The 11234-nt window shown below is 35.2% G+C and overlaps 1 protein-coding gene across 1 annotated transcript; it reads left to right on the plus strand.

Annotated features, from left to right (window-relative positions):
- Positions 1–3163: 3163 nt before the first annotated feature.
- Positions 3164–5689, plus strand: LOC108198699 (polygalacturonase At1g48100). Its single transcript, XM_017366477.2, has 6 exons — positions 3164–3726; positions 3827–3994; positions 4257–4301; positions 4424–4631; positions 4741–4822; positions 5071–5689. Exons 1-6 carry the CDS (start codon positions 3316–3318, stop codon positions 5573–5575), a joined length of 1419 nt encoding a protein of 472 aa, XP_017221966.1. The 5' UTR covers positions 3164–3315; the 3' UTR covers positions 5576–5689.
- The last annotated feature ends 5545 nt before the right edge of the window (positions 5690–11234 follow it).

Consider the following 11234-nt stretch of genomic DNA (forward strand, 5'->3'; position numbering starts at 1 on the left):
TATTGTTCTTATCGGGTCGACTTAGGAACCCGTCGATGGGAAAATGTCACTAGAAGATGTTGAGGTGTCCTGGGAATATATTTATGCGCCTCTAGACTGTAGCTTTCATAACTATAAAAACAAGGACTACTTACTCAGACTAGAATAACCATATTTGTCCCATCTTAAAGCACTCTTGTTTTCTTCTGATAATATGGCAATAATACATTTGCATGCACAACCTAATCTACTGTACTACACTGCATTATCATCAAAATATCAAAAACTATAGATTTTTTTATTACATATGTTCACTGTTTTATATTGAGCTATAGATCATTACAGCCGAATCAAACCAAACATACCCAGTATATCCCGCTTAATTAGAGCAGGGTCTGGAGAAGAAGGTAAAATGTACGCAGACCATGCCTCTATTTTGAAAGAGTTGGGAGGCTACCCCTATTTTGAAAGAACAGGGAGGCGGTTTCCATTCAGACCCCCAATTTAGTGCGAGACGCCGAGATCATCGTCTACAGATCATTACAGCTGCATTCCTCATTTTAATTTCTGTGATTGTAAATAAACCTTGGTGAATGAATATTTTAGATTTCGAAATTTAAATTTTTTAATCCAACTGCATCACAGCAAGAGCAGAACATGCAGAATAGTAAGTGCTGCATAATAGTAATATAAATGGGCAAATCTGCAGAATGAAAGCTGGAGCCTGGAAGTAATGGATGTCTTGATTATTAAAGCCATAAAGAAGAGAATAAGTAGACACTTTTAACTCAAGTCTTGTGATTTGTTTTGTAATTGTCTTATGTTATGTACTTGTGTCCATCAGTCTATGGGCTAGCTAGCTGCATGTATTGGCTTAGACCACTAGTTTATTGTTGTGTTAGTGGTTAATTAAGCATAAAGTGCTAGCAGATCTTGTTAATTAGTGCTCAGAGGACTTTAATCTTCCTGGATATAATTCTTAATTAATAATATTCCTCTTGCCAAAAGGGAAATAACCTCACCCGTGATACCACTACTATCTGTACGGTGAATGTACAGATCCTCACACATTGTTTACACGAATGTGATAATTTCGAGTATCGAGTCGGATTCGGTTCGGGACGATGGAAAATCAAGTCTCATCAATCTGTATACGCAACATGGCATGCATGTCAACATAACTCCTCTGCAACTACAAAGATAAGCAATTAGTATGTGATTGAAGCTGAATAGGCCACTCATCTGCTTACAGTATAAATGTACTTCTACTTTACGAAGTTAGCTAGATCACTACGTGTAATAAATGCATGGAGACACATGGTCGGCATTAACTGGTCCTGTGAGGCCTATGTTAATACATCAATCATCTATCAACTGTTCATTGCCAAGAATAACATCAAATAAACTCAAATCCATGAAGATACTTAATAGGCATTTAGGTATAAATTTTCATTATTTTTAGTAAAATTTACCGGCTGAGACAATACTCTCTCCCTTTTGAAATATAGGTCGGTTGATTTCTTGACACACATTTCTAAGTTTTTGACCGTACAACAAAATTTATTAATTTTATAATTTTCTTTTTCTGAATTAAAATATTAGTCATATATATTCATTTAAGAAAAGAAAAATAATTTTAGTTATTCAGTCAAACCACATAAAAATACGTGTCAAAAAGTCAAATGATTAATATTTCCAAATAGAGGGAGTATATTCGATAATAACTTCTCCAAAAAATATAAGTATTTATCTTCGAAGAAAAGTATTTACTCTAAGCCAAACACCATCCTAGTCATAGAAATCGAAATCCGATAAACAATAAGTAACTCTAAAAACTAAGGGGGTGTTTGGATCGTGAGTGAAAATGAGAATGAAGTATATGGGAATATAAAGGGATATGAAAATAAGTATCTCAAGAGAAACGTAAGGAATTATTTACTCTTCAAGTAAGATTTGAGTTCTCGTTCATATATCACGAAATTGTTAATCCAAACACCAACAAATTGATTTGAGGTTCCACTTTTCGTTAACCAGACTCATTAATTATGAACCAAACGCTTACGGAACATATACCTAATAGTGTGCATGACCCTGCATGTGAAGGTGGCTTAAGCTCTAATGTTGCAACTGCAAGGGTTAGTTGTAGTTTTGCAGTGGCGGTCGACTTAGTTCATAACTCCCTGGCAGTGACAGAGACTTTTAATAGTATAAGTTTATGAGTAAAAGGACAAATATATATTACAAAATGCAAGTTTACAAATACACGGATGGAGTAGAAAATAATGGTTGAGCCCGTGAGCAGTTTTAATAATATGTTCTTTTTCCTTTAATTTATTATATTTATTCCAAACCTCCACGGCCATAACCACAACCACAAGCCGCTACACAACAATAAAGTGTCACGAGAACTAGCTCTCTCTATTATTATTTACTATGTAAATGTATATACATCCACTCACATTTGTATGGCTTTAGCTTTTCACTTGTTCACACTCACAAATGTAAGTTTTACTATGTCCATTTTGCACAGAGACACCTCCCCGGTTATATACGGACAAGATGTTCGAAATTTCGACTGATTTTGACGAGGGTCTTGTAAACTTAAAGGCGGAACATGTTTGTACTATTAGACTAATGTAATTAATTACTTTACTATATGATTTGTCGAGAGAATGACCCAAAATACCATTTATTAACGCCTGATAATTCAACATTTTGGTTTTTGGAATAAAACGCTAGATCGTGTCGCGTTTTGATCTGAAAAAACCCTACAAGCTATAACACGATCTGGCGTTTTATGAGTAAAACGTTACATGAAATAGTGTACGATCTAGCGTTTTGGATTATAAAGTGATAGATCGGACCATCTTGTCCGGCACTGATATTTGAGGTCATTTTCATCAAATTTGTGACACCCGGGGCCAACACCCGGTATGTTCAGGTGGCTAATGTTATCATCGATCAAACTAATACATTTAAAATCAATACCAGAGTCTGTAACAGTGTTTGTTACCGTGATCTGACATGTGACCATTTTACTATATCAAATGTTGTTGTTTTCAAACTCATTCCTGGAAGATGTGATGTTGAACCAAGCTAGACTAGCCACGTGTGCTGTTAATGAGTGACTTCCTCTGTGCCAGGTTTGAGTATAAATACAGCTTCTGCTTCAGAGGTCCAAAACACAGCCACTAGCTACATCATTTTATTTGTTGAGTTCTCAACTTTTATCTCCATTCTCATTTCTTCTCCAGAATATTTTCTTCCATTTTTTTGAATCACAGCTCACTAGAGCTAGAATTTATTCAGTTACATTGTTGAAAATTGCCTGTGCACATGGATTCTCTTGGTGGGAATTTATTCTTTTTCATCGCGGTTATTTTGTTTATAAATCGAGGCAATGTGGAAGGGAGGTATCATTTTCACAAGAATCAGGCTAAGTCCCCTGGTTATGCTCCCAGTGATTCACCTCTTTTTGCTCCTTCATATCCTCCACCAGTTTCTTCAGAACCTATCAATAGCCCTCCTCCTAACGACTCTGAGAATTCCACGTCGAACTGTGTATTCGATGTGATGTCTTTCGGGGCAGTGGGAGATGGTACAGCTGATGATACTGCTGCCTTTGTGTCTGCTTGGAAGACAGCTTGTGCTGTAGAATCAGCTGTCATATTTGTTCCTTCAGGTTACACATTCATGATCACTTCAACCGTTTTTTACGGTCCATGTAAACCAGGCCTTGTATTTCAGGTATTAATTTTTCCATTTTAAAACTTCCCTATGATTATACTAATGCTATTCTCCATTGTGATTTTTGGTTAATTAAGCTTAAAATGTATATGTTATTCAGGTGGATGGAGTGCTAATGCCACCTGATGGCCCGGATTGCTGGCCGAAAAAGGACAGCATCAGGCAGTGGATTGTATTTTATAGATTGGATGACTTGACTTTCACCGGAATTGGCACCATTGAAGGGAATGGTGAGAAATGGTGGGATCTTCCATGCAAACCGCACAAGGTACTTTCTCTTCTCCGTTTTCATGTTCATTCGCCTTTTTAGTCTTTTTTCACGAGAGTAGAAGTGAAGTCTGCGTACATTTTACACTCTTATACCTGGACTCTGCTTAAGAGTTTAGTCCCTACTTCCGACTAAGATATACCAAGTATGTTCGGTTGGATTAGTTTTCTACTAGCCGCGACAAGTCAAACTCCTTATCCATTTGATTTATTGTGATGAAATCTGAATCTCAACTAAAGTGCTCTGTAAAATGCTATTTCAGGGTCCCAATGGGTCTACTTTGCCTGGACCATGTGACAGCCCTGCGGTGAGTAAAGCCACTTGGCCTTTTCATCTCAGAATAACTACACGAATTCATACCTCAATCATTTCTTCAGTTATTCAAAAATGAAAATTTTGCAGTTATTGAGTTATTGTTACTGTTTGCAGTTAATCAGATTCTTCATGAGCTCAAACTTGGTAGTCAGTGGATTAAGAATACGAAACAGTCCTATGTTCCACATGAAATTTGATGGCTGTGAAGGAGTTCTGATAGAAAAGTTGTCTATCTCTTCGCCAAAGTTTAGTCCAAACACGGATGGGATCCACATCGAGAACACAAAATCTGTGGCCATATATGACTCCGTGATTGCAAATGGTAGGTAACAGAACACTGCAAGCATAAGCTCAAGGCTCCACAAAATTTTTAGTATTTAGCCCGAAACCATAAATGTTAAAATGCGTGCCTTTGCTGATGATTTTCACAGGTGATGATTGTATCTCAATCGGACCTGGCTGTGCAGATGTTAAGATAGATGGTGTCACTTGTGGCCCTAGTCATGGAATCAGGTACTCCCTCCATCCCAACCATTTCTTTACACTTTCCTTTTTGAGTTATCTCATCTGGGTCATTACATTTCAACACTTACCAAATATAGTAAAATAAATTCAACTACTTTCACTACTTTTCTCCATTATACTTACTTTATACATTAAATATCAATCGGTCTCATTACTATCCTCACATGTGATTTGCATACTAGTGAAAATTTCATTATTTGAACGATATGGCCTAATAGCTGTTATTCACAATGCAGTATCGGAAGCCTAGGGGTGCACAACTCTCAAGCATGTGTCTCGAACATCACAGTGACAAACGCATTAATCAAGAATTCAGATAATGGTGTGAGGATCAAGACGTGGCAAGGCGGGGCAGGATCAGTGACAGGCATTTCATTCGAGAACATTCAAATGAACAATGTCAGAAACGTTGTCATAATCGACCAATACTACTGCGCATCAAAGGCCTGCCTTAACCAGACTTCCGCGGTTTATGTCAGAGACATATCATTCAAGAACATAAAAGGCACGTACGATGTCCGAAGCCCTCCCATTCACTTCGCGTGCAGTGACTCTGTTGCCTGCACGAATATAACGATGTCAGAAGTCGAGCTCTTCCCAGAAGATGGAGTATTGTTGGATGATCCGTTTTGTTGGAATGCTTACGGGGTTCAAGAAACGTTAACAATTCCTCCGATTGATTGTTTATTAGAAGGTGAACCGGAGGCCATAGTGGAGCGCATCAACTTTGAATGTAGTTAAGATACAATAATAGTACAATGTATATGAAACTATGAATTGATCCTGCAAATATACAATTTATAGATGATATAGAGAATCGCCTTGTTTGATCCCTTTGGGGCTTGTTTCCCTAAATGTGTGATACAAAATTGCCATTTTTTTCGGTTAAGAAATAAACAAGAGCGACTTGAGCGTGATGGGATAGTCCAGTGGTGAGGCTTTTCCGAAGCATCTTTGTTTCGTCGTTTTCTCTGGCGTCTGTTAGCTGATATATATTCTTGGTCGTGTGTGCGATTCCTTTACATGGTCGGTTGTTAGCACGATCGGTCACATATGCATATCCTGTGGAAATCATGAACAATGACTGTAAATGAAAAATTATTGAAAAAAATTGGTTGAGATAGGCCTGTCATTCAAGCCAAATAATATAGTCTTGTTTTCTCTGTGAATCCGGATCTGACTTACTTTTCGTGATTCGACTTGTATTCGTGTTGGAGTTAAATTTCAAATTCTTGTATGATTGAAAAGACTCTTAGCTAGATTTTTATACTTTGTATGGTTGATATATATGAAATGAGTATTACTTAACTATTTTTCCTTGCTTAGTGTTATGCTTAGTTCAGTACATCAGATTTTATAATAATTCAAACAGGTTAACAAAATTTGGAAGTTCATTAGTAGCTTTTATGTGTGCTTTGATATGTTTCTGCAGAACTGCAGAAGTCCTATAAATCGCATTGGATTTGATATGGTTGCTGAGAATATGTGTTTGAGTTCCACGGAGATGAACTCTTGCAGACATTTTGTTCATTTATGATTAGTGAGTTCGGAAATCAACTTCATTCCTGGGGCATGAGTCTTTGGATCGATAATCTTATTGTTTAAAATGAAAATCTCATTCTTGTAATACAAATTATATTCTTCACAATTGTTGGAAAAATTATATCATCTTCAGTGTCATTAACCTTCATTTTTAATTATTAATGATTTAAACACCACATAATCCTAATCCGATAAATTCATCGATTAAATAGTTTGATGTGATCAAGTCCTAAAACGCATTCTCATTCATAATTTCAATATTAAATAATCTAAACACTATATAATCTATAAGTTATGAATGAAATGGTTTCTTGTGATCAAATTCTAAAATAATGAACTCTTGTTTTATTTTGATTTACAACACTTTTAATGTTACGAGATAACAAAAATATTTCCAAATAAAATAATTTTTGACGTGAGATTGATATATATGCATATTTTTAGATAGTAGATAAAAGTTTAGACGTTTAAAACAAAAAATATAAATAATCATCTACTTAATTATATTTTTTGAATAAGAAATTGATTGACTACCATCTATATCAATCAATATACTTATACAAAGGAGAAGCGAGGGGCGTGTAGGTGGCGTCTCTCACATCACTCCGTTCTATTTTTCTAATTTTCTGGAATTTTTAGATGAAAAATCAATATACTTATATAAAGGAGAAGCAGGGGCGTGTAGGTGGCGTCTCTCACATCACTCCGTTCTATTTTTCTAATTTTCTGGAATTTTTAGATGAAAAATATCAAAAATTAGAACTACCTTTTTTAGTTTCGGGTATATTAGAAGCAAGTTTCAGAATCTGATTTTGTTTCATGAATAATTTTTTCCTGTGTACAAAGTAAATCATTTAAAAATTAACGACAACAAACATGTCTGATGAACAAAACATATATTATAAAAGAATAACCAACAAACATACATCACTAATAGTTTATTTTGTTGATATCAACCATCAATATCATGTCAAGACTATATTCTTTTCCGTGTTTGGATTTGTGGACTCTGATATAACAGTCTATAACTACCTTTGTTTGCAACAATCTTTGTTTTTTTAAATACTGTATAAACAGCCTTCACTTATCGTTGCAGAAGAATCGAGCAAGAGGAAGATAATTCTAATTTTTGATATTTTTTTATCCAAAATCACTCCGTTCTATTTTTCTAATTTTCTGGAATTTTTAGATGAAAAATCAATATACTTATATAAAGGAGAAGCGAGGGGCGTGTAGGTGGCGTCTCTCACATCACTCCGTTCTATTTTTCTAATTTTCTGGAATTTTTAGATGAAAAATATCAAAAATTAGAACTACCTTTTTTAGTTTCGGGTATATTAGAAGCAAGTTTCAGAATCTGATTTTGTTTCAGATTATTTATAGAATATAGTAGCTTGAAAGTTTTAATTTGATTTTGTTTCAGATTATTTAATTATGGGAAAGACAGATTATTTATGGAATATAGTAGCTTGAAAATTTTAATCTAATTTTGTTCAGATTATTTAATTATGGGAAAGAGTAGCAAACAAGTCTCTCTGCACCTATAAATACCCGTATAGATCGTAGGGTTTTAGATCATCTAAACACAACCTCCTCTCTCAATACCACAAACCAACCTGATAGTTCTCTTACTCGATTTTTAAAGGAGAAGCGAGGGGCGTGTAGGTGTCGCCTCTCACATCGCTCCGTTCTATTTTTCTAATTTTTCTGAAATTTTTGGATGAAAAATATCAAAAATTAGAAATACCTTTCTCTTGCTCGATTTCTAACTCGAAGGTGTCGTTCTTCTGCAACATAAGTGAAGGCTGTTTATACAGAAAAAGTTGTTGCAAGCAAATGTAGTTATAGACCGTTATATTGGAGTCGACAAATCCAAACATGGGAAAAGAATATAGTATTGCCATGATATTGATGGCTGATGTCAATAAATTAGCTATTAGTGATATATGTTTGTTAGTTATTCTTTTATAATATTTGTTTTATTCATCGGACATGTTTGTTGTTGTTAAGTTAGAAGTTTTTGTGGACAATCAATCCAAAAAAATTGGAGGAAGATGACAATGTAAGAACATGATTACTTTTCAAACAAAAAAAACAAATAAAATTAAGATTCGTCATGGTTTAAATTGTTATTTACGCGTATAAATTTATTTTTATTTTTTCACCATAAATTATAGTCCAATTTTGCAATTTTATATATTAGTATTGATATTACATCAAGATTTTTATAATATAAATTTATTTTATCCTACAAATATTAACTTTGAAACATTAATATACTTTTTATTGACAGCCATAAAATTATTTTATTCTACAAATATTAATATTGAATCGTTAAGATAATGTTTATAGGCCGCCGCAACGCGCGGCTTCTCAGCTAGTTTAATTATAAATGATCTCTTTGAAGTTATATCAAAAAATCCTTAACAAAATTTTTACATAATGTTGTTTTTATTATTTTTGACCTGTTACTGGATTTTTTGGGATCTTTTTAAAAATACCCATCTGTAAAATCATTTTTTTAAAAATACTACCATCTTTTTCATTGTTTTTAAAAATACCTTTTCATAAAATTTTTTTTTCAAAAATACGATTTGCAACTTTTGCAACCTCATTTGCAACCTTGGGCGGCGCAGCCGTAAAAGTTGCAAATGAGGTTGCAAAAGTTGCAAATAAAAATGGAAAGTTGCAACTGTTGCAACTGTTGCAACCTTGGGCGGCGCAGCCGTAAAAGTTGCAAATGAGGTTGCAAAAGTTGCAAATGAGGTTGCAAAAGTTGCAAATAAAAATGGAAAGTTGCAACTGTTGCAACTGTTGCAACTGCAATTGCAACTAGTTCAACTGAAAACTGTAAGTTGCAAATGAGGTTGCAAAAGTTGCAAATGAGGTTGCAAAAGTTGCAAATGAGGTTGCAAAAGTTGCAAATGAGGTTACAACTGCAGTCGCAACTTTTGCAACCTCAGTTGCAACTAAATGCAACTGAAAACTGTAAGTAACAACAGATGTATGGTGTGCCCCTGGCGGGGCCATTAGATAACAATAGAATCAACTGAATGCAACCATATGCAACTGAATACAACCATATGCAACCATATATGCAATTACAAATCCTGATTTCAAGTTCCAGTTTTCAAATGTCGTTTTCGACCTCATTTTCGGAATCGATATATATATATATATATATATATATATATATATATATATAGAGTTTTACTCCAATAGAAACCTCCCTATTCTAGAAACTAGAAACTATCACTAAATTTCTAAGAGAATATCACTAAATTCTCAAACAACCCCACTTTCTCCTTCTTCTTCTCCAACCCTCCACCCCACTTCCGGCAGCTTCACCCCGCCACCCCCGCCAAGTCTCTGCTACTCTCTCCACCTCCATGCCGCCCGACCCTCCATAGCCACCACCTCCATGTCGGCCTCCATTATTTATATCACCACCAAATCCAACCCCCCTCCGGCCTCCACCGCCCCTTCCATTCCACCCCCACCTCCACCTGCACCTTCGTCCTCACCTCCACCTCGGTCTTCCTCACTTACAGTACCGTATATCTAGCTTAATGCCGATTTAAATTCCAGATCTTTGCCAAAAAGCTGTCGGACAAAGCTAAAGGCTCCTTCCATGTCCACCACCTCCATCTCCACCTTCACCTCCATTATCTCCACCACCGCAACCACCACCTGAATCGGCAACTAGAACAGATTCAGAAATTCTAAACAGTTTCCGCAAGTTTTCACTAATTTGTGCAACACATATCACTAAATCCTAAAGAGAATATCACTAAATTGTATTGAGGATATCACTAACTTGTATTGGTTTCTAGTTTTTATTTTAAAAGTGGTTTCTATTTGATCATGAGCCTATATATATATATATATATATATATATATCGATTCCGAAAATGAGGTCGAAAACGACATTTGAAAACTGGAACTTGAAATCAGAAATTCAGTTGCAGATGAAGTTGCAAAAGAGGTTGCAACACGGCTGGCTAGTTGCAAATGAGGTTGCAAAAGTTGCAAACAGTATTTTTGAAAAAACAATTTTATGAAAAGGTATTTTTAAAAATAATTCTGGAAGGTAGTATTTTTGTAAATAATTAAAGAAAAGGTAGGTAGTTTTGTAGATTTCCCGGATTTTTTTTATTTTTTTTTGTCATAACCTGTTACTGGACTTGAATGCTGAGCCCCAAAGAGAAGCCCACTGAGTATATTATACCCGACCCGGTTCCTTCCTTGACTGTCCTCACAGCAGTCAGCGCTACAGCAGAAGTATTGTAGCTTGATTACTCCTTCACTGCTCTCCGGTGTCTAATTCTTCTCAGGTCAGTACATATGCAGACCCCTTTTAAAGCGAGGGGCGTGTAGGTGGCGTCTCTCACATCACTCCGTTCTATTTTTCTAATTTTCTGGAATTTTTAGATGAAAAATATCAAAAATTAGAACTACCTTTTTTAGTTTCGGGTATATTAGAAGCAAGTTTCAGAATCTGATTTTGTTTCAGATTATTTATAGAATATAGTAGCTTGAAAGTTTTAATTTGATTTTGTTTCAGATTATTTAATTATGGGAAAGACAGATTATTTATGGAATATAGTAGCTTGAAAATTTTAATCTAATTTTGTTCAGATTATTTAATTATGGGAAAGAGTAGCAAACAAGTCTCTCTGCACCTATAAATACCCGTATAGATCGTAGGGTTTTAGATCATCTAAACACAACCTCCTCTCTCAATACCACAAACCAACCTGATAGTTCTCTTACTCGATTTTTAAAGGAGAAGCGAGGGGCGTGTAGGTGTCGCCTCTCACATCGCTCCGTTCTATTTTTCTAATTTTTCTGAAATTTT

Source organism: Daucus carota, chromosome 8 (genome assembly GCF_001625215.2).
Source record: "Daucus carota subsp. sativus chromosome 8, DH1 v3.0, whole genome shotgun sequence".
Classification (NCBI taxonomy): domain Eukaryota; kingdom Viridiplantae; phylum Streptophyta; class Magnoliopsida; order Apiales; family Apiaceae; genus Daucus; species Daucus carota.

What these genes read in the sequence shown, in the direction of transcription:
- LOC108198699 (XM_017366477.2), top strand. Translation starts at nt 3,316, where the DNA reads ATGGATTCTCTTGGTGGGAATTTATTCTTTTTCATCGCGGTTATTTTG. An exon ending in AACCAGGCCTTGTATTTCAG is followed by an intron (nt 3,727 to 3,826) that starts GTATTAATTTTT and finishes TATGTTATTCAG; the next exon opens with GTGGATGGAGTGCTAATGCC. An exon ending in GGCCCTAGTCATGGAATCAG is followed by an intron (nt 4,823 to 5,070) that starts GTACTCCCTCCA and finishes TTCACAATGCAG; the next exon opens with TATCGGAAGCCTAGGGGTGC.